This window comes from Polypterus senegalus, chromosome 2 (assembly GCF_016835505.1).
Source record: "Polypterus senegalus isolate Bchr_013 chromosome 2, ASM1683550v1, whole genome shotgun sequence".
In the NCBI taxonomy this organism is placed as follows: Eukaryota; Metazoa; Chordata; class Cladistia; order Polypteriformes; family Polypteridae; genus Polypterus; species Polypterus senegalus.
In genome coordinates this window covers 78238813-78263633 of record NC_053155.1, presented here as the reverse complement: position 1 = coordinate 78263633, position 24821 = coordinate 78238813, and the positions used below count along the sequence as shown (strand labels likewise).

Below are 24821 nucleotides of genomic sequence, written 5' to 3'. Positions count from 1 at the left end.
CAGCTGCATCATGCGTCTGCTTAAGGGTTGCTCACGAAAAGTGGCTTTACTGGACGATAATAATCAAAACTGCAAGGTTTGATTATTGCATATCATATATTATACTTAAGATATGCATATCCTGATAGCATTGGTCAGAGCTAATATATAATCAACAGTACCAGCTCAGAATTGCAGTTGTGGAAAAATAAAAATCAGTTATTGATCAAATCTGGTGTGCGTGACAAGGGCCACGAGAAGTCTGTCTTGCGACAAGTGCAGCTTCTGTTTTCTGTAACGAACAAGAAGTTACAAGTGCCCAACTGATGACCTTTAAAATTGTGTAACTACTGATCCAAACAAAATTATTGTAAAGATGTAATGTCTTGAAATTCTTGTGCAACTAAAGTCATAAGGTCAAATTTTGCGCTTAGCATTATAAAAGATTTAGGACACCGACACCTGGGCGCAGATGAAGGGCAGGTGTCCTAGGACTGTGCTTCTCTGTCATTCTTACCTTTGCCTGGTGTGTATTAATAAAATATTTTTTACTAACTTTAATTATATCTCTCTGTCTTCAGTCACAAGAAATGACACTAGAGAAAAAGTGTCCACAGTTTTCTGGCGCCCGGACGTGGGGCAGGAGACGGCCGGCTGACTCCTCGAGCGGGACGATCTCAGCGATCTGTCTTCTTGAAGCAGACTGCCGCTACAGTGTACACCGGCAGCAGAGTAAGCAGCTCCGATAAAAGTTAGGACTGCCCTGTCCTGAGACGACTCCTGCGTGAGGAGTCCCCGGTCTCCTTCTGGTACAACCACGGTGACTGAGAAGGATTTTCCTGACAGAGCTGACTAACACCCAGGCTGGGGTAAGTAACCCGGAGGTTTCCGTAAAAAGATAAGCTGGGGGCGGGCTTGCTGTAGAGTATAAAAAGTGACCGGGAATAGTAAATGGAAAAGAAATACCTTGTTTTAGGTCACTCCTGTTGGGAAAGATAGTATAGAACACTATCCTCTGGGAATTAAAAAAGGGGGATTTAGGACGGGATCCGGTGCGTGGCACACCCATAAACCCGGACAAATCTATTGGACAGAGGATAGAGCATAGAATAGAAGAATAACAGGTTAAAAAAAACAAGGGGAGTAATAAAAAGTACGTACTAGAAATAAATATTTGCTTTCACCGTGCACTGTGACAGTAACGTAGGAAATAGTGTAGTATACTTCCCCTGGGAATATTAAAGGGAACGTTGGGGCGGGTGAGTGGCACACTCAGCATTCCAATAGTTCATCGGACAGGGGACGAGTAGGACAAGGATAGAAAGATAAATCTGGCACAGGGCTCGGGGGGGAAAAGCAAAGGAAAAAATGGGAATACATAACAGCAAGCCTGCCAACCGGCGCCCCGGGGTTCAAGTCTTTTATGCTGGAAGGATTGTTTTCGGAGGATCAGCAGACGCCGCACAAAAAGGGTCACCTAGAAAGTTAATAGAGAAAACACAGGATTGGATTTTAAAAGGGCATGTAAAAAATGGAATAAGCAGAGCGGTGGACATTAGAAGGGACAGAAGACGCAAGTGAAATTCAGGAAATTAGAAAAATATTATGTAGAAATGCACAAGGGTGTTGTATGTAGAAGTGTATGAGGATGTTGTAATAGAGGTATGTGTTATGTATGACAGATGGGAGTTGGTTATTAAAGATTGTAATTTAAAGGCAGTACAGAAATGAATTATTGGCTGCAGAAAGTTAGAACTAGAAAAAAAAAAGACCCGTTATATCCCACACTTGTTCCTCCACCACCTCCAGCGCCCACCGCACCAGAATTAAAAGATGATCCCTTGGGGTCTGGTTTCTTTGAAGAATATCATTATGATCCCTCATTACACACTGATCCGGGAATGACAAAAGTAACGTAATGGGTTCGGCAGGTGGGTTTCACGATCCTAGAACCTCCATTTCACAACGCACTAGAAGTCAAACCCTATTCCTTCAGCCCCCTAATCAAAACACCACCTTTCAATCCCCTTAAAGTCCCCAAACCCACAGGCCCCTTATTGGAATGCCCCTGATTGAGATCCCAGAACCCCCCCGACATGATTCAATGCAACCTGCAGGAGCTAATAACCCCACTACTGTAATGATACATCGTAACTGAGACATTCAAGAGCTGAAGGACGTTGTGTCCGAATTGCCTGATCCCAAAGTCATCGGTGTGTTTAAAAAATTCATAGAACAATTACAGCAGCTGTATGATATGTATAAGCCTAATGCCGCAGAATGGACTCAGGTGCTGTGGAGAAAGCTTGGCACCACATGGGAGACTGTCAATCATGGACAGCATAACGGAAACCCGTGGCAGTGGAACGAGGCGTTGCCTCGGGGCCGGGATGAAGGTCCCTTTATTACGCAATGGGAACATGTTAAAATAATATTAAGGACAAGTATAAGAAAGGCAGAGACTGGTCTCTTATCTCGGCTGCCAAACAGAAAAAAAAGAGACAGTAGATGAATGGGCACACTGAATTTAAGAGTTAATGGCAACACACTCCGGCCTTGAAAATCCAGACAACCGAACTAAAACTGCAGTTCCTCTTTTGTTTCCGGACTTAGAAGCGACATTCAAAACAAGGTATCCTGTATTAGATGAGAGGCTGCCGCGTTTGAGGAAGTAAAACGTCACGCAGCGCATGCTGAACAACAGAGCAAGCAGAAAGAGTCAGACACCCAGACAAAGCTGATTGCAGCACAAATGAACTATTACACTGGTGGGGCCACTCCCGGCAGAAGTCGTGGACGTGGAGGATTTTTCCGGGGACAAGGGTGTGGACGGGGACAAGGTAGCGGATATATGTTACCTAATCCAAGTGGATCATCCACTCAGCTGCCTCCCCTCCAGATCCAAACGCTACACCATATGCTTGTTACGGGTGTGGTGAAATGGGACACTTCTGCCGCAATTGCCCTCACAAGTGCCCACCCCCTCCTCCACCACCTGAACAATTTGATGTTTCATGGACATAGGAATCCAGGGATCCCCAGCCCTTCTCTTCAACTACCTTTGCTCACCCATAATTCAGAGACTGATCCATTATTGACTTTGCTGGCTGGTGAATGGCACTGAAACTGTTTTCCTCGTGGACACAGGAGCCACGCGCTCAGCCCTTTCGCTGAAGGAGGTCCCTGCCTCAAGAGATTCTTCGAGTTCAGCTGCATTCCAGTGATTCCACTTTAACACACTGATTTCTTTTAAATCAGCTCTGTCCAGTTAACCTCTTAGGAAGGGATCTCATGACAAAACTTTCTCTCTCCATTTCAATGAAATGTTTCCCCACACACCATCCTTCTTAAAGCCCTTCACTCATTTCCCTCCTGCTTGTTTCCCAATCTCCAAGCCCCTGACACCCTATTGCACTGCCCAATATTTCCCTATAGAAGTAGACACCCCTGGCTAGAATCTTTTCTTTCATCAGGTACCTGCCCGAAACCCTTCACATCCCCTGCATTTTCATTTCCCCACAAAAGCTGCTGCATTTGTACATCTTACATATTCACAGAATATTTTTACCTCATATTTCTTTAGCTAAATCAAGCACTGTCCATTGGGTGGAAATCGGATCATGGGTAGAACAATGTCTTAATAGAACAGACTGGGTACATGTTGCTTCAGGTGTTTTGATACCTCAGACCATTTAATAACTAAAGTTGTGCTTCAAACTGATTTTTTAGTACATCGTACATTATGCTGCACTTCCCTTTCTGCGTTGTCATTGCAAACTACTTCCCTTCTTGGCTCTTAGCGCTTCCTGACTCTTTGTGGTCTCAGGGTAAAAATGATTATGGAAGGATAGCCCATTGTGAGCCTCTGGTGATCTACCCTAAATCTTCTTTCCGTCCGCACGTGCCCAGTATCCTCTGTCTCCTGAAGCAGAGGCTGGCATCTCCGCCATACATTCCGATCTTGTGAAGCGCGTGCGATTATTCCAATTAAATATTCTCCAGTTAATTCTCCCATTTTACCTGTAAAAAAGGCTGACGGTTCATGGCGTTTTGTTCAAGACTTACGACAAGTGAATGCTGCAATCTTTCCTAGAGCTCCTATTGTACCTAATCCTTCCACTATTCTTTCTGCAATCCCTCCCTCTGCTCGTTATTTTTCAGTAATTGATTTAGCCAATGCTTTTTCTCTATCCCGTACACCCTGACTCGCAATTCTGGTTTGCTTTTACTTTTCAAAGCCGCCGTTGGACATGGACTGTCATGCCTCAGGGATATACTGAAGCCCCTTGTGTGTATGGACAAGCGCTTGCTCAAAATTTAGAAGGGTTCTGGCCGGACCGAGGTAGTACATTAATACAGTATGTAGATGATATTATGTTATGCAGTGCTACTGAAGAAGATTGTGCAAGACACTAAAAAACTACTGCAGTTTCTGGGGGACAATGGACATAAAGTTTCAAAGGCTAAATTGCAATTAATTCAAACAACTGTAAATATTTAGGTCATGACATCACAAATGGAATAAGAGCTCTCTCTAGCGATCGCATTAACACCATTCAAAATCTTCCCAGACCTGTCACAAAACAACAGGTTATGTCTGTATTGGGCATTCTGGGTTACTGCCGCAATGGATTTTGAATTTCACTGAAAGAGCACAGCCGTTACAAAATTTAGCAAACACCCCTGGCCTTCCTCTTTCTGGTCAGGTGCAATGGTCCGAGCAGGCTGAGAAGGCTCTCTGTGACTTAAAAAATGCACTTTCGGTGGCACCAGCCTTGGGCCTTCGGACTTTTCTCGTCCCTTTACTCTGTTCGTGGACGAAAAGGGGGGATATATGAATGCAGTTTTAACACAATTACATGGGGATAAACAAAGGCCAATAGCTTATTTTTCGAAAATTGGATCCTGTGGCGCAGCACTTCCGCCTTGCCTTAGGGCTGTGGCTGCCACAACAGAAGCTGTGCTAGCCAGTACAGATATAGTGCTCATGAGCCCCCTAACAGTAAAGGTGCCTCACGCTGTACATTCCATTTTAGTACAGGCTAAGACCTCCCATCTCACTACTGCTAGGGCAATACACTAATTGCCATACAGAAATAACAAAGGTTGTAAAGCCTCGAGTAGATCTACAAGAAACACCTTTAGAAATTGGAGAAAATATTTTTGTAGACGGATGTTCTTTGCGATTGGAAAACGGAGCACCCTCAACTAGTTACGCAGTGGTCCAAGGGGACCGCCTGCTGGAAGCAAATCGAATTTCATCAAGTTTAAGTGCACAAGCAGCTGAATTAATAGCGCTCACCCGAGCATGTCAGCTGTCCGAAGGAAAAATCATAACAATTTATACAGATTCCAGATATGCCTTTGGAGTCTGCCATGATCATGGGGCATTATGGAAATTGAGGGATTTAAGACCAGTACTGGCAAGCCCATCCAACATCAAAAGTTAATCGAATCCCTCTTGGAAGCCATAACTAAACCATCAAAACTAGCGATTGTTAAATGTCAAGCTCACACAGGAAAACAGGACCTTGTCAGCAAAGGAAATGAATTGGCAGATTACTTTGCTAAAGAGGCGGCATACAGTAACACACCAATCTCTTTATTCCAACAGAGAAATGACAAGGACCCCGATAATCAAATTATTTCTTTACAGAGTGCAGCCACGGACATTGAAAAGAAAAAGTGGTCCAAAGAAGGATCCCTCTCTGATGGAGTCTGGACTCATCAGCAAACTAACAAACCTTTTCTCCCAAAAGCTTCTTTTCCAGGTATGGCAAAAATAGCCCATGGCCTCGACCATGCTGGGAAAGATGCCATGGTTCAAGATGTTGAAAAACATTGGGAAGCTGTAGGCTTCTCTACATATGCAGAGCAATTCTGTAGACGCTGTGCATTATGTCAAAGGTTTAATGTAGGAAAAGGCACTCAGGTAAGTCCGCCGTTACTCCTAACCCAATGGGTCCGTTTGAACACCTCCAAATGGATTTTATTGAACTAACACCGTCTAAAGGTTACCGATATTGCCTTGTGATTGTCGATGTGTTCTCCCGATGGGTAGAAGCTTTCCCTTCAAAACGCAATGATGCCAAAACGGTTGCTAAAGCACTAATTAAAGAAATTATTCCAAGATGGGGCATCCCAAAAGCTACAGACAGATAATGGTACTCACTTTGTGAATTCCATAATAAATGAATTGACTACCTGGCTACAGATCAATGTACATCATTACTGCAAATACCATCCACAAAGTGGGGTATTGTGGAACGATGCAATGGCACCCTAAAAGCTAAGCTTGCAAAAATTTGTGAACAAACCAATTTATCCTGGCCAGATGCTTTACCCCTGGCTTTAATGGGATTGAGGGGCGGACACACCGGCAATTGGGGCTATCGCCGTTTGAAATCCTGACCGGACGACCCATGCCCGTTGGCATGGTTATAGGAAATGTGAACCTGCATACTGTGGACAATGATCTTCTCTCTAGTCTTACAGGCCTCCGGCGTCCCTGAAGGAAGTCCACGAGCAGGTTAATCAGGCTTGGAGAACCAGCCCTCCATCTAAGGACTCGCCGATTCCCTTGGGCACCTGGATCCTGGTTCGAGACACCCGGAGGAAACATTGGCATCAGCCTAGGTGGAGAGGACCGTTCCAAGTTCTTTTGTCCACACCACACGCTGTAAAGGTTGAAGGATTGCCCGCCTGGATTCACGCCGCACTGCAAAAGATGGCACCCATAATATACATACTCTTGTTGTTTTTTCTTCCATTATCCACTTCACGGGTGACACTGACTTTCCAGGTTGAGGAAACTGCCTCATACCAGGTTGACTTTTGTGCAATTGTTCTGGAGTGATGTGTTTGCAAACACAGGACCAAATGACTGGGGTTATGAACCCTGGCAGGCTACTCAGTATGGCCTAAAGACTCGATTCTCTATTTTAAAGGGACATGCCTCTCATGAGTGTGCTAAGAATCAGTGTAACCCATTAATCATTACTCTAAAGAATCCTTCTTTGCATGATTCAGGAACTTATGTCTTAGCTGCATATGCAAGTGGTCATGATCCCCGAGGACTCTTTCAAATTAAGGTCAAGACACCTGCTCCCTCTCCTCTGTCCCCCTTTCCTACTTAGTTTTTGACTACTGCATCCATGCGAGGAAAAACCCTAGTCCAGGCTTTGAATCTAACCACCTTAACAAGCACGTTCTCAGTAGAAACTGGTTATGGAGACCAGAATAGATGGTTACTTATATTATAACCAGCAGCGTTTCCTTAATTTTACTAGAAATGCTATAGAAGGTATTCATGAACAATTAGATCGTACCTCCCTAATGACTTGGCAAAATCGTTTACTTGCTGAGAAAGGTGGAGTATGTGCTATGTTTGGTGATGCTTGTTGTACATATATCCCTAATAATACTGCACCTGATGGGTCCATTACTCGAGCACTAGCCAGCCTAACATCTCTTTCCAATGAACTTGCCACTAACTCAGGCATTTCTGACCCTTGGGATCGATGGTTCATGTCCACCTTTGGGTCATGGGGCCAAAGGCTAAAATCAGTATTTATTTCTTTGGCAGTAGTATTCATTGTCCTTTTACTTATCGGATGTTGCATTGTTCCTCTTATTCGCTATATAATATCCAAATATTTCACTGCTTCTATAGCCAAGGCCTATATGCTACACGAGGAACATATGCTCCAAATTGCCTCTTCAGTTTCCTCATCCCTTTCCCCCTCTCCTCCTCCTTCCCCATCCCTTACCTCCACCTTCTGAATTTTCTTCACTCTTTGTCATGCCCAGATTGATAAAAGGGGGGAATGTGGAAAAATAAAAATCAGTTATTGATCAAATCTGGTGTGCGTGACAAGGGCCACGAGAAGTCTGTCTTGCGACAAGTGCAGCTTCTGTTTTCTGTAACGAACAAGAAGTTACAAGTGCCCAACTGATGACCTTTAAAATTGTGTAACTACTGATCCAAACAAAATTATTGTAAAGATGTAATGTCTTGAAATTCTTGTGCAACTAAAGTCATAAGGTCAAATTTTGCGCTTAGCATTATAAAAGATTTAGGACACCGACACCTGGGCGCAGATGAAGGGCAGGTGTCCTAGGACTGTGCTTCTCTGTCATTCTTACCTTTGCCTGGTGTGTATTAATAAAATATTTTTTACTAACTTTAATTATATCTCTCTGTCTTCAGTCACAAGAAATGACACTAGAGAAAAAGTGTCCACACAGTGTTCAGCCTACACTGAAGTACGGGTCCCCCTGATTGCCATGGAGTATTTTTTACACTTGTTGCAAACCCAGCTCTTGAATACATCTTGGATCTCTCATTGATCACTAGAAACATACATGTAAGCAACATAATTTTTGAGCACAAACTGATTTGATTTGACGCTTTAATTTAGAGGAACATGAGGGTCTGAATCAGATGCAGCACTCTTTTTTTTTATCTTCACTACATGAAATAGGTGGTGGACAATAGTGATTACAGGTTTTTTCTCCTGCCACTTTCTTAGTTAGTAGCCAATCACTACCATTAATAGCATGGATTCCTTCTGCCTTTATTTTAATAAGCTTGCTCTTTAACAATCAGAATCCTTAATTATTCATTTTTTCCCTGATGTTATGGAAACCTCTGATCCAATGTCTTACTTGCATTTCTGAATGGATGAGTACTAATTTTCTCAATCTGAACAAGAAAAAAATGGAAATCTTAGTTGTTTGTAAAAATGAAAATAGTGAAGGTTTTAGAAATAAAATTGATCTTTAGTATTAAAAGACAAGGCAGAAGTAAAGAATTTAGGTTTAGTCATGGATTCTAATCTAAATTTTAAATCACACATTTACCAAATTACTAGAAATACATTTTTCCATTTAAAGAACATTGCAAAAGTTAGACATCTTATAACAGTGCAAGATGCTGAAAAGTTAATTTGCACACTTCTTTTTTGTCGATGAGATTACTGTAATCTGCGGTGGGTTGGCACCCTGCCCAGGATTGGTTCCTGCCTTGTGCCCTGTGTTGGCTGGGATTGGCTCCAGCAGACCCCCGTGACCCTGTCTTCGGATTCAGCGGGTTAGAAAATGGATGGATGGATGGATTACTGTAATGCAATCCTAACTGGACTACTGGTCATCAATTGGCTGCAGTTAGTGCAAAATGCAGCAGCAAGAATTTTAACAAGGAAAAGAAAATTTGGGCACTTCTTACCAGTTATAGCATTGTTACATTGGTTAATCATGTCCTTTAGAGATTACTTTAAAATACTAATAATGGTATATAAAGCTTTAAATAATCTTGCGCCATCCTATATTTTAGAACACCTGTCCCCTTAAATTCCAAGCCTTAAATCTTCAAATAATGGTCTGCTTATTATTCTAGAGCTAAACATAAAAGAAGTGGTTATGTACCAAATATCTGGAATACTTTACCAATAGAGATACACCAGGCTAACACTGGGGAACATTTTAAAAAACTCCTCAGAACCCACTTTTTTAATTTTACTTTTTCATAGCTACATGTTAGTTCTAATCCTAATAAACTATACATTTACTGAATTACCATAGTCTTTATGGATTTACAAAAATTATAAATTTTTACTTTCTTCTGCTTTCTTTTCCATTTGATGCTCAAATGAAAGAGGATACCTCAACTGTCTATGAGACCAGCTGTATCAAATCCTCTAGTTCAAAGCCTAAAAAACAATAAGTAACTATTAATGAACATTTATGTTAGGTAGAATATCCAGTAGGGGCTGGGTAGTCATATGGCCTTTAAACTCCTGATTATTTGGGGACTTTTTTCTCCAGCATCTCACCTCTGGAGACTTTTAAACATTTTCTGTCCTCCCTGGCCATCTGACTTTATCATCACATTCATCCGTGGAGACTTCAAAAGCAAATTTATATACAAGGACTCTACTCTTAAATCAATTATTTACCTATTTAATGTAGTTGTGTATTAATTGTTTTAAAACTTATTCATTCTTATTTGATTTTCTTTTCCTGCAGCTATTTCTTTGAAAGCACTTTGAGTGACACCCTGTGTATGAAAATGTGCTACAGAAATAAATCTTGTTGTTTTCCATTACTAGCAGCCAAACAGTAATAAATTGTAAAGTGAGCAAAGAGATGACCAAATAACTTGATCCCATTTGCACCTGTCCATCATAAATTCTGATTTAATAAAATATTTGAAGAGTAAACTAAAGGTATGAGAAATACAGTACTCATCTACTTTGGTCCCCCAAACGTTTGGATGAAGCTCTCATAAAAAAGAAAATCAACAGTTTTAGAAATGTCTGGTATGACAGAATAACGGAAATAAAAATCTAAATTATTGGCAGTTAATTAAGAAAATGACTGGAGCAAAAACGGTGGCCTTCTGGGATGGGTTTGAGACCTCTCAACCCAACCATTTATCTTTTGACCTGCTCTGTGTATCATTATTGATAGAAAAAACAAAATAACGACGGGTTCTGAATTTTAAGAAGAGGAAAAAAGGCAAAAGAAAACTGGTCGATTAGCGCAGTAATTTCTTTCGGGCCACTGCAGCACTCTTGGATCCGGGTGCGACATCCCGGTGGAAAAGAAAGTTTAACGTCACGTCCCACGTTGCGTGGCCACAAACCTACGCCTGTTTTCAGTCCAAATTCTAGAAGGTGGGCCATTGACCTCCGCTTCATTCCTGTCTATCAATGTTCCTTTAGCCACAGTTCTCGATATTCACGTGCCTGCATCTATAAGTATTACACTGCTTCTCGGACTGCCATTTTAAAAAGTGTGCTATAATTTCTAAACTGAAAAGGCTTACATTTTTACCCGAACAGCTTTCATTTTGGTTTTACTATAGTTCCTGCGCAAATGTTACATTCAAATCGCCAGAAAGCCAGCGGCTAAAAGCACACTGAGCCTCATGACGACAAACATGACTTGATGACGAACAGCCTGTCACGAACATAGAGGGGTTGCACAAGGCGACAAGAGAGAGGATGGACCCCTGCGTGTCCGTGCCTGTCGCGGCTTTTCGCTCCTAGAAACCTGGGGGAAAGCAAGAAGTTGGGCAGCTAGCTCAGAATGGGCAGGGTCTGCTCTGCATAATGCAGCTTTACTAGCATGTTAGGTATTTCGGGTTTTAGCAAGAGGGCATTGTCTGTAAAGTGTAGCAGTTAAAAGAGTTTTCCGAAAGTGACAGTTTTCGCCACGGTAGACACAATGGCATGTAGCTCATGAGGTGCTAGCATGAGGAAGAATAAAATGACACGTAAAAAGCGAGTATGTTAGCAGAAAATGCATTGCACTTAAACTGGCATTAAGAAATCCTGGCATAGTTTGACTACTAAAACGCCGACAACTATGAGCTGGTGATGTAAGAGTTCTTAGGTGTCCATCTTAATCGCCTGAAGAACAACTGCTAGCTGTCTGGTCAATGTGCGCTTCTGTGTATTGCATGTCCTTCAGCCTTATTACCGTTTTAATAATCCATAGTTGTCCTTGAAACTGCAGGAAGTGGAGCAGTTATTATCTGCTCTTAAACTGAAAACGCCATTTCTCTTTTAGCACGTCTCAAAACGCTGAGCGAAATGGAATGCAGGGTACTGTCCATTCAGAGTCATGTTGTCAGGGGATACGTCGGTAACAAGTCCGCTTCATTTCCATTGCAGGTAAGGCAATCTTTTTTTTTTCCCTCATCAGTACCGTATGGAAAGCACATTCGTAGCTGTCATTTTGCTGAAAATAAATAAAGCTGTGTGATAAACGACTGGGCAGCGGCTTAATTGGAAGGTCACATGGTTTACAGCGTGGCATTTCATTAATTCCGCTTTAGATTTGGGCGCACTTTACGGTCCGCTTGTTTAGTGGTTTGGAGGCTTCGTGACATTTTAGTTACACCTCATTGCTGCGGGGCAGATGAGTGCGAGTCCATGCGAAGGAATTGCCGGTAGTGTACGAAGGTGGTGGAGGACCCCGGTACCCCCTCCCACCAAACCTGTTGTATGTCAAATGAAACTAAACAGCTTTTCGTGTGCAGGTAGACACTGAAACGGCGTGTGTTAAACAGACAGGTTCTAGAAGCCATGCTTAGGAACAACGTTAATCGCATGAAACCGTTTGCCAGCCAAAGCCGCCCTCTGTATTTGTCACAACGCTGAAACAAATCTGCATTTTGAAGGGCAGCTGATGACATCAGAGGCACCAACGAGAGACTACAAAGCAGAGCCTTGCCAGACACCGTCTTCCTTCATTTGAGGCATCCAGACATTCATTCAGCAGTGTGCTTTTAATAAGTAAAACAATTTTTAGTTTATCGTGACTTCTAAATCTTTTGTCAAAAATGAATAGCAAATGAAATAAATATTGGACTCGCGGTTTACAAATAGAACCTAATTTGTAAGGCTTTTAGAAAAAGCGAGGCAGTGGCACGTTGGTTAGAAAGTACTGTATTAAAGACAAAACTCCCCTGCCAGAGAGAAATTGTATCGGTGGTGCTGAAGAAACGAATGAGATTGTTGCCTTAGCACAACTTGTGATGACAGATGAGGATGATGACTGGAAAGTCAACATCTTCAATGTAGTACTCAAGAAGGGTGATAAAATGGATCTCATAGCTTCTGTGCTAAAAAGTCTTAACTCTAGATCCACATGATCTCATGAAAGTGCTTAAATCTGTCCAATGTAAAGTCATTATGAATAATGTTAAAAATGAGTAGCATGAAATTTGGTACATTAGCCCAGTGGTTAGCCCTGCTGCTTCACAGATCCTGTATCCTGGGTTTGAATCCCACACCTGGTTGTAGTCTGCATGGAGCATGAATGATCTGTCCTTGTCTGCCTGACATTTTCTTTCATTTCCACAAAGACATCCAGGTGGGTCATTCCATGTCAAATCAACCAATGGCCCATGCACTTTGGACTCAAAAATTCTGGAAAAATAACCAAGTTAGTCAGGAGACATATTGTAATTTTTTTTTATGTAAGATCAATGCTTTCCCAGTTACAGCCAGTTTGCTGAGGGAACGGCGTGTTGATTTTATCCAGCCTCATTTATTCATCAAATTTGACAAGTCAATAGCTCAAGAACTAAACTACAGAGCAAGCTCAGACTTTGCACACTGATACAGTAATTGGTATAATGTGTGATGAAATTAAAACATTTGGTCAAGATGACCCTGCATGGTCATATCCTTGAAATTGAGAAAAAAATAATTAGAAGTTTTGACTTGGCTATGTTTAGGCCTTAGAAACAGATATTTCTAACCAAAACAGATGTTTGATTTTTTTTCTTTATTCAGATAACTATATAGGCTTTCTGAAAAAGGAATAATCAGAAAAGTAACAATATCAGGGTTTTAACAGCAGACTTCTCAAATCCAAAAAATCATTTTGGATTTCATTTTTACAGCACTCTAATGTCATGTGGGAATGTGCAGATAATTTTTAAAAATAATGTTTTTTATTCTACATTCTCCCTTCTTAAAACACAAACCTTACTTTTCTTTACAAATCTTTAATGTTTATTTTCCATTCTAAACATACAGTGGGCTGAATGAGCCATATTTCAATAATAGTAATCATTGAGTTTTCAGTCAGTAAGTTATCAAAATATCAAATCTTTGTTCATATCAAAAGATGATGTCCAATCTCGTGTTGCTGAATAGAGATTGCCAAAATTTTGGCTTCATGGCCAAAAGAGTACGTGGTACTCGAAAAATGCCACTGTTACACCTCTACAGAATATGACAAATTCTGAGTCAGCCGGGTGTCTGGTGAAGACAGTCAATTGACTGTTCACCACTGAAGCTTTAGCTGAGATCCTGCCCTCTCACAATCACACTCCTGATAGGTCAGATGTGTCCCTCACATTAGACCAGTGTCCTGTTGGGTGCATGTATGATGAAAAATGTTGGATTGGTGTGATTTGTGACAAGAGTGAAGTGGAATCAGACATTATGATATGTTTCATGCATCCAAACTATCCCTTTCCATTGGCCACCTAGGTATATCTGTTGGGTGCCACTACAGTGTGTCATTGCACTGCGTAGTGCACCTTAGTTCAATGGGGGGCAGCACCATCTTGATCTCAAAGACAAAGATATCCTACACCCTACACTTCGATTGAAACACAAATGAAATGGGTCACATTCCTAATACTGCAATACCAAGATGTTAACGTTTCATTATAACTAGTATTTTATTTAATGATGAATCGAACAGCTGTTGTTCATGTGTTATGCTTAATGAACCTTTGGTAATTCATTTTGGTTTTGTATTAACCTTATGCCCAAGTTAGTGATGAGGAGCTTGATGATTATCATTACTGACAAATGGAGAATTTAACCCATGTTTAGAAAGGAAAATAAAAGTTAAAGATTCACATAAGAAAAGTAATACTTGTTTTTGAGAAAGAAGGGACCATGTAGGATGCAGTAAAAATAATCTGAAAAATGTCTGGATATTCCCACAGTGCATTAAGCGGGTCTGAAAATCAGACGCAATTATTTTTTTCACATTTGAGAGGTTTGCTGGTCAAACCCTAATGCAGTTTCTGTTTGTTTAATACCTTTTGAAAAGTCCTATGTAGGTGTCCAGTCATGGAAAAAATTTCAGCATTCTGTATCAGGTAGAAGTATGCTCTCTGAAAATCTAAACATGGCAAAGCCAAAGATGCAAAATATATTTTTCTATTTTTTAAGGATTGCTCTTACCAAGTGGTGTTATCTAGACCAAACATTTTGTTTCATACTATACCCATAAAGTTCCCAGCATGCAAAATTTGAGCCTGTTTGGTGGTTTAGTTCTTGAGATACGCTGTTGTCAAATTGGTGAAAAAATAAAGCTTAGTCAAATTTGACACCCCAATACCCTCACAGAATTGGCTGTACCATGGAAAGTATTGATCTTGCATCAAACTAATTTTACAATGTGTCTCCTGGATAACATGGGTACACATGGTATGTTTTTCAGAATTTTTTGAGACCGAAGTGTGTGGGATTTCTGGAAAATCGGTTGATTTGATATGGAATGGCCCAGGTTAAGTTAACTGGTACCTGTAAATTGGCCTTGTGATGGTCTAAAGCTGTGGTTCACAAGTGTAGTCTTGGGGGAACCCGGTGGCTGCAGGTTTTTTTCCCAAAAAATTTCTTATCTTAATTGGATTCCTACTTAAATTAACCAAGCTGTTATTTACCAGTTTCTATGTTTTTTTTATTTTTTCTAGAAATACCAAACTGGTATGGCTATGTTTATACTGCATGAAGCTAGGATTTATGTGTTAGATGTATGAGAATTAATTTTTTTTCTATTAAATATTTAAGATGTTCCAGTTATTTATACATTTTATTTACTAATAAGCACAAAAGAGGGTAACACTAATGTAGTTGCTCCTTTTTAGAGTCATTAGTACTGGTGTCTATTCAGCTCATCATTAATTCAGATACACTTTTTCAGTGGAGTATTTTTTCTTAATTGTATTTTACAAATAGCAAAACAACTTAAGTAATCATTTAAAGAAGCAGAAAAATAAAATATGTTTTAATTTCGACAAAGTGTACATGTGACACTTCTGTTCTTGTCCTCATGCAAAAATAAAAGGAAAATTTGGATCAACTAATTAAGCAGTGAGATCAATTAAAGGTAAAGTTGGCTGACTGATAACCTTGTTCAAACAAAAGCATGCAGTTACAGGGGCTGAATAGGACTGAACTTGAGAACCATTGGTCTGAAGTCCTACCCACAGCTGTTTTTCTACCTTTAACTCCTCTGCCTGCCTTTAACTTTGGGTTTATGTGTAGGTGTAGGCTGTATGAAAACATATTTCTAAAGTTCAAAGTTGCAGTTAACCTTTAATGAGACTGGTAGCATGAAAAGGCATCAGTAATTGATTCCTGAATGTTGTAGATTTTCCTCTCATTTCAGAATTGCTATTCACTTCGCTTTCATGGTGTAACTGGCATTGTTAAATAATCCTACATTTAACACTTTAATTTAAAAGCAAATGGTCCTTAAACACTTACACACAAAAAGCAATGCATATTGGCCAATCTAGTGCAGTGTTCACCTGTTTTTCATAAAATAGTACTTTATAAGTGATTTCCCCTCCTAAAAACACTAAAGCACATACGCAATACATACAACAGATATAAAATAAATAAGTTAACCACCTGCACCAATACTATACAATACAATAAAATACAGTTTATTTTTGTATAGCCCAAAATCACACAGGAAGTGCCACAATGGGCTTTAACAGGCCCTGCCTCTTGACAGCCCCCCAACCTTGATTCTCTAAGAAGACAAGGAAAAACTCCCAAAAAAACCCTTGTAGGGAAAAAATGGAAGAAACCTTAGGAAAGGCAGTTCAAAGAGAGACCCCTTTCCAGGTAGGCTGGGCATGCAGTGGGTGTCAAAAAAAGGGGTAAATACAATACAATACAATACAATACACAGAACAGAACAAATCCTCAATACAGCATAAAAATAAAAATTTTAGAAGTACGGAGCAGAATTTAACAGTATATGATATCACATAATAAGATTTGGATATTTTTAGATTCCTGGAGACCTCAATACTACTAATACTCCTGGTGCTACTCTGACTTACAGTCCCTACTCAGTCATTGTTTTCATTTATTTCATCCATTTTCTGAATTTCTTATCCCAGTTTTGGTTATGGTTAGCAGAATGTGTCTGGGCATCCATTACCTATGAATAAAGAACCTGATGTGCAGCCATCATCTATATATAATAAACAGCAAAATGTCTGTGCCTGGGTGTAATGTTGTCCGGCATCCAAAGGTCAAAGTAAGAGAGACACAAGGGCTTGTATGTCCAGTAAACAGATGTTCCTAAAAACACTACATGATTAAAACAGATGGAGTTACCATTTTAGTTTGTGCCTGTTACAGTATAATAAACTGGTGTTTCGCTATTCTGGTCTGAATCTAAAAGTCAAATACACAAAATGGTGAAATAGAGCCATGTTGAAGTCATCTGAAAGAGAAAAAATAAAAATAAGAATTTTTATACCCCTTCACAAACTACTTAACAGGAACTGCTTAGGATAAGCAGGGTTTGGAGATTGATTAGATGGTTGGAATAGGAACATGAAAAAATTGCTGACTCAAATGGCAAAGGTTTAGATACAGAACTGGTACAGTAGATAATAAATTTTGTATTGATGCAGTGCTACTTAGTTTGACGTAAATTGCTTTTTTCTCATTAGCCTGTCACATTTTTCAGTGAAGGCTACTGGTCTCTACATTTTCACCAATGCTTCTCCATTGCCAATGAAAATAACCTTGTTAATTTTTGCATGCTGCAAAAGGTTTCAGTATTATTATTATTGTTATGGAAAAAGATGATCTGCTGTGGCAACCCCTAACCGGAGCAGCCAAAAGAAAAAGAAGACAAGAAGTTTCAGTAGCATCCAGATTACGTGAAATTTCTTTCCAGTGTAATGGAAACTAACACCTAATGAATTGAAATGTGCAGTCTTGAGGTTCCAAGTTCAGCCCTGGATAGCTGTAGGTTTTTCTTCCAGCCCAGTTGATTAGTGTGGAGATCAATCTTTGCCAATGATGGAATTTGTTGACTAATATTCTGGTTTGCTAGTGTTTTCATTCTCCCCGTCAGGTCATTTTTATATTGTAGTTTTTTTATTTGAGGATATTATTACATTGTTAATTTGCAGCTGGTTAAGGAATCAGCAAGAAATTAAAAACAATGAATGCATCTGTTTAACATTAAAATAAGCAAATAAGGGTTGAGAACCACTAAGAGTGAGGTAACTAAAATAACACACAAAAATGTTGATTGAGCCATAACTACTTTAGCATCAAAAATTCGCTTTAAACAAAGTGGAGTGGGACAAAAACTTGGAACTACTGTTGCCTTCTAGGAATGAACTTGGGAACTCTTGCTGAAGTGCCACCAAGGAGTTATTCTTTAAATTGCATTCTGTCCCAGAGTGCTGAAGCTTATTTTTGATCAGCTCAATAAACAGAAAACTATTTCAAAGCCACAACACAGCAACAGGTAACAGGCCTCTTTAAATCGTGTTCCACATGCAGCCCTGTTATGATAAAGCAATCATCCCATCGCAGTTTGCTAAGAAATCATATATTTTGCATTGATAAAATACTGACTGCATTTTAACAGGCAGGTTGGAAGAAGTAATATCTCTGACTTTCTTTACCGCAAGATTTAAATCATTAAGTAAATTCTTATTGTTAATTCTTTTCAACAACCGACTCAACTAAAATTTTAATCTATAATGAAAGTGTTGCTTATCAATATGTTGCATTATAATCTCCAACCTCAACAGGCATGTTTGTGCCTCTCATATCAACAAAAAAAGCAGAAAAGTCTACCTGCATCCTCCAATGTCATTTTTGACATGCCAGTTGATGCAAGTCCCAACACACCTGGGGCCTCATGTATAAACGGTGCGTACGCACAGAAATGTTGCGTAAGAACTTTTCCACGTTCAAATCGCGATGTATAAAAACTACACTTGGCGTAAAGCCACGCACTTTTCCACGGTACCTCATGCCATGTCGTATGCAATTTCTCCGCTCGGTTTTGCAGACTGGCAGCACCCAGCGTCAAAGCGGTGCTACTGTACCTGTGTGATTACTCCTTATTTTCATGACGCGGCTTTATAAATACACCGAAACTAACTGCATATTGTTTATTAGTGTAACGCATCTGATTGTAATTAACCTGTAACAATATAATGGTCTAGGGAACAGCCATAGTATTCCAAATACCATAACTGATTTAGCGTTGTTACTCTCACTGCACCTTCCTCTTCTTCTTATTTTTCTTCTTCTTTCAGCTCTTCCCGTTAGGAGTTGCCACAGCGGATCATCTTTTTCCATATTACTCTCACTGCACGACTCGGAGTATTTATATAACTATATCTGAGTGTGAATCACAGCAGCAACTGATCGGAAAGATAATTATCGGTATACAGCTTCAAGGACACGCTGCCTCAGCCACTGCAAAACGTTTTAAAGCCTTTCCTGTACAGACCTCGCGGTTCAGAAACAGTTTAATCCCAAGAACTTTAAATGCACTCAATCAATTGCTCCTTGTAGAACTGTTTGTACTTATAAGTACAATCACCCCACTGTAAACTTGCACTACAGTTATAATAGCGCACAACCTGAGCCACTTTATAAAGCGCGTATTTACATATGATGACGATATCATTTTTAAGGTGAAATGCAGCAAAATACGTTTGTTAAATTATACAGATAAAACTAACTTCATTTAAATAATCTATATTCTTCACTGGGAGTGTCGTTAAGGATAGAATAATTAAACATGTACTACGAAAATATTTCAGTGTTCCTTAAACGTTTTGAAGAATCGGCGCTAAGCTTACAGATGGCTTAATGTCTATTACAGAGCTGATTGTATAGCGATCGGTTACTTGGGGAAAGAAAAGCACTGACTGCAGTGACGGCTACGCCAATATATATTGAATATAAAACAGAAAGAGAAAATAACTCAGCTAAAAACGTAGCGACAAATTTCGGTAAAAGTTAAATGCTTGTGTCATGAGCACGAGGCGGCTATGCAGTGTCTGCAACGGACGTGGCCATCCACCGTGCATAAGCTGCCTTACTGACATTGACGGACGAAGGAGCCACCGATTCTTCCTCTGCCCAGTGCCACCACAAGCCTGGAGCCGCCCCTGAGTACTGCTGCAATAAATTATTTCATCGAAGTGAAACACATGTTTAATAACGTGCTTTAACTCCTATCATCATGAAAATGACATCACGTATACATCTCAGTATTTTAGTTATTCAGAGAGCTGTAATATCACGAATGTAATGGACTCTGTGTCCAGTTGGAGGAAGAGAGCGGTTTAAGAAGCAAGTAGTGATTCACACACATAGGCACATAGAAGATCAAATACAAAACAAAGCATTTAACGTGCTACTTTAATTACGACGTGATTTGAGAAACCGGTTAATTAAACGATTTTAAGATGAAGTTTATGATTTTCTACTTTAATGACAAAATAAACTATGTGATTAAAGTGGAAATGTCGAGATTGAAGTTGACATTTTGTGCTTTTTCCCCACTGTGTGCCTTTTTTTCTCTGTACCCTAATAAGCTTTCATATGACACTCAGACAGTGGGCTTATAACTCGGCTTTTCACGGCGACTTTGATATGTGACTTCTTTTTTATTTCCGGCACTGTGCGATTTTGTGAATGTGAGCTTTCAAGTTTCTCCAACACACTATGTCACTCGATCAACTTCCTTTTGTTGATTATACCACGGTTTATTTGAACAAATAGTATGTTTTTCCTTTGCCTCCACTTGGTATTCGCTGAAATTCTTATATTTCCCCCCATGCTTTTCCCATTGTCTTTTCACAGAAGGCTGCAATTAAGGGCGATTTATATTGATTTGCATATTCAAAGAGGCGTAATTCTGGGAGGAGTTGGGGCATTACATAAAGCGCGTGCACGAGCGGTAGTTTTCACGCTGATCTGGATTTATGTAGCGGAAGAGCGTGGAAGTTGGAGTGCGCACAGATTCCTGCATCTGGATTTTTCTGTGCGTAAGCACATTTCGGCTTTTGTGCTTACGCCTTGTTATAGTGCGAGTTCTACGCACGGCGTTATACATCAGGCCCCTGGTGATATTATATGCAACATATCCATTGTCATTTTTTTCAAATTAGTTGTGATCATTTTATTGATCAGGAATGAAAGATCAACATAACAGAGCTACAGACAAAATACTTTCCTACTGTGTGCAATATAAGAATTTTTTTTATAAGAAAAACCACACAAGGTACATGGAATGGGCATGTTGAGAATGGTGCAATATGTTATAGACCGTAGGCGTTACATGAATGATGTTGAGTGTCCAGCAGGTTGGAGTTATGCTCTACTGGAAAAAAAGACTGTTGATACTTGTGTATCAGGGAGGAACTTGAGCACATTTACTTGGGTTTAAATTTGAGTCATTCTATAGTATGACAGATTAAAAGAGTTAGAAATTGATGAATCCTGGCATCTTGCTATGGTAATACCATCCCTCAATTTCAGCCATTTTCACTGGTGAATGGAAGATCCTCTGCAGTCTTCAAAATCCCAACCTTAAATCCAAATGATTTTCAGACATTTATTGCCACAGTCAATGTCCATGTTTGTGGGTTAACTGTAAAAAAGAGACTGAACCAAAAATCTTCTAGAGACCTTGAAGATAATAGGCACATAAAACATTCTTGAAATAAGTATGAAATTTACATTATTCTGTAATTTAATTTAATTTAGTAGCTGGTTTCATTTAAAAGATACAGTTTAAGCCTCTCACTTTGAGGCTTTAGCTCTTTAAATACAAAACTCACAATCTAAGGTTTCTTGGCTTGTGATCTTTAGACATTTCATACCTGAAATGTATTTAAGACTTTTCACTGGATGAAAATGTATGCCTTACCAAAGCCTATTGCATATACCTGAATGATTCATATAGAACAATCAATCTGACTTTCAAATATATGGTAATGTTTCAGTCTCATAACTCAAGAGGGTTTGATTGCCGACTTACTCAGTAACTATTAATTTGATATTTTGACATCATAGTGATTTATTCACTGGCTGCTCCTACCTTGTGCCAATGCTTCTGGGATGGTACCAAGCTCTTTGAAACCACAAAATGGAGGAAAAAAGATTTAAAAAAAATTGCAGAATTTTAAGTTTATTTGCATTACATATTGCTGATCACCCTAGATTGAGATATTGTATTAGGTTGAACGACTATGTTTTATTTGAAAAAGCAAAATACCCGCGCTTCGCAGCGGCGAAGTACTGCCTTAAAATTTTTATTAAGAAGAAAATGAAACCTTTTTAAATTGAGGGAAAATATACCAATAATTATTTGTTAAGGATCTCTTTGTATACCACATTGTGAGTTCGGCCCTCCAGTTGTAATATGACCAAGCTGTGCGCTGAGCTTACTCTTAAGCATGCAACGTACAGTTGGCAATGTGAACAGTAATCTTGTTTCAGATCTCACAGCTTGGATTGCTGCTGTCATAATCGGTTTGAGTTTCATGGTTTGTTTCAATAACGACAGTATTTGTAGGACTTGTTTTGAAGAGACATTCAGCATCTGTCAAGCGTTGTAAGTGTACAACCAGTTTCATTGATAACTTCACATCCAGCTTTTGAGAGTTTAAACATTTCTAAACATCAAAGTGTCCACTACTGAAATTGTCACCTGTCAATCTAAGATGTTTAAGAGGCATTGGCGGTTGTCCAAAGATGTAAAATATTTGACCATTTCAGTACACTTGAAAGCGACAACCGAACAATTCAGTGGCAGCCATCAACTCACATGCAGATGCATAGGTGAAGGGCTTAAGCATTTCACTCTTCTAGTGCTCCTCTGTAGTATAATTATCTCCTGTACCGTCATCAGTCCACACCTTGAACGTGTCCCAGTCATTCAATACATAAGACACAATGTTCCTCTGGATATCAAGAGTGAGCCTGCAATATGTAACAAAGAGAATGGAAAAGGCAGGTGCCATCTCCAGGCATGAAAACTACTCGGTAAGTGACAGTTCTTTGATCGATGGTGATCACCTCGATAGACATGTTAATGGGGGTACGGTTGGAATGATAAAGGAAATGGGTACCTGAACAATGTAAAGTAAGTCTAAAATACCTACACAATAACTATAATCGTAATAAACAAACAATAAAACAGCGGAGAAGCCGTGGATTAAATAAGAAGGCTGTAGTTATCAGCAGGGAGACGTGAATCCCGTGGCGAAGCAAAGAAGGGAATGTAGAGACTGGAGCGACGGACGGCCTTATATAGGCAGGCACCCAACAATGTGGGAGGCGTTATGATGGGGGACCCAACACTGCCTCACACGGTGACCGAGCTGCAGGCTATGGACGTATATATGTACGTAAGTAGGATTCAGTTAGTGTTGGGAACCCGTGTACCAAATTTCTTGAAGATGGGCCCATAAGTAACAAAGACCGTTGAAAAGTTCAATATGGCGGCCAACAGTGGCATCATACGACCGAAATAAGTACCAAATTTCAGCCTTCTACCTACACAGGAAGTTGTAGAATTAGTGACGTTGGAAAGTTCACTATGGCGGCTAACAGTGGCGTCATACCACCGAAATAAGTACGTACATCGGTTTCGGTTAGCGCAGGGAAGCCGCCTACCAAATTTCGTGAAGATGGGGCCATGAATAAGAAAGTTCAACATGGCGGACGTTGTTGACCGTTATGACCATTACACTTAGAATTTCGAAATGAAACCTGCTTAACTTTTGTAAGTAAGCTGTTAGTAATGAGCCTGCCAAATTTCAGCCTTCTACCTACACGGGAAGTTGGAGAATTAGTGACGTTGGAAAGTTCAATATGGCGGCCGACAGTGGCGTCATACCATCGAAATAAGTACGTACATCGGTTTCGGTTAGCGCAGGGAAGCCGCCTACCAAATTTCGTGAAGATGGGGCCATAAATAAGAAAGTTCAACATGGCGGACGTTGTCGACCGTTATCGACTGTTATGACCGTTACGTGTAGAATTTCAAAATGAAACCTGATTAACTTTTGTAAGTAAGCTGTAAGGAATAAGCCTGCCAAATTTTAGCCTTCTACCTACACAGGAAGTTGGAGAATTAGTGATGAGTCAGTGAGTGAGTCAGTGAGGGCTTTGTCTTTTATTAGTATAGATATGAGTAGGTGAACAGGAAATGACATGCCTTCCGAATGTAGACAGTTTCAACTTGCATTTATAAATACATTTGTAGTGTGATACTGATGCTCTGTCCAGGGTTAGCTGCTGCCTTGCTCCCAGATCAGCTTAGTTTGTCTCTTGTGCCTTTGACTGTGAGATGAATTAAGTAGATTCCAAAATGGATGAATGAGTTTATTATTATACTGTACTTCTCTTTGTAAAGAGAAGTCCATATCTAGCCCACATAATACAGCTGTTTATATATAGTTACAATACTTGGTGGCTGGAGCTCAGAGATATTGCCTTGGCAGATTAAGTGTGTAATGTGAGAAATACCAGCATGCAAATAGGAGTTCAATTGAAGACTAGACTTAAATTCTGAAAAAGAATTTAACTGGACCAGAAATTCACACCCATGGTGTGAGTCATTCATGTTTCGATAGTTTATTATTATGTGATATAACAAAAATGTTCGTTTTTGTGCTATTGCCTTTCAGGTCCTTGGATTTGAAGTGGACTCTGTAAACTCTGTGCAATTTTGCAATCATACAGGTATGTTCAGAAGAATTTATTATTTTTTTTAAATAATTTGTTTAGGTGATTCCTTTTTCTTAAAAATTGCAACTGCACAGCAGAACTGTTTACCTGCCAGGGCTCACATTATAGAATTAAAGTTTTTTTGCTAAGCAGCACACAGTTGCAGGTAAAAACTATGTTTATAGTCATACCCCATACCTATTATATCAATGTAATGTCTTTCTATGTATTACTCAATAGCACTGAATTGTTCAGAAACAATCATCTCATTAATCAGGAGAGATATTAAAGGTTATACACCATCACATTGCTGAGAAACTGTCCCTTAAATTTAAATGAATAAAAACTATTTAAAAAATATAAAATGTATGTTATGTATTCCTGTTACATATACTTACATTAGAAAGAAGCAAATACCAACTATTAGAAAATTACTTTGGTTATATATATATATATATATAAAAACGTATGTATGTATGTATGTATGTATGTATATTGGGGGGCTTCACTTGCCCAGTCGCCTACGCTATGCGTCATTGTGAAGAATGGGGCTGA

At 39.7% G+C, this 24821-nt stretch overlaps 1 protein-coding gene across 3 annotated transcripts in view; it reads left to right on the top strand.

Moving 5' to 3' along the window:
• The first annotated feature begins 10844 nt into the window (after positions 1-10844).
• The window catches only part of pdxka (pyridoxal (pyridoxine, vitamin B6) kinase a), a 49990-nt gene continuing 36013 nt past the window's right edge, over positions 10845-24821 (top strand). Inside the window, exons 1-3 of one of the 3 annotated variants that reach the window (XM_039744034.1) lie at positions 10845-11116; positions 11554-11657; positions 24227-24281. In XM_039744034.1, coding sequence (XP_039599968.1) covers positions 11110-11116; positions 11554-11657; positions 24227-24281 — 166 coding nt within the window. In that variant the 5' untranslated portion in view covers positions 10845-11109. Of the gene's footprint in view, positions 11425-11553; positions 11658-24226; positions 24282-24821 lie in introns of all 3 variants that reach the window. The other 2 variants (XM_039744037.1, XM_039744036.1) reach the window with 2 other exon arrangements.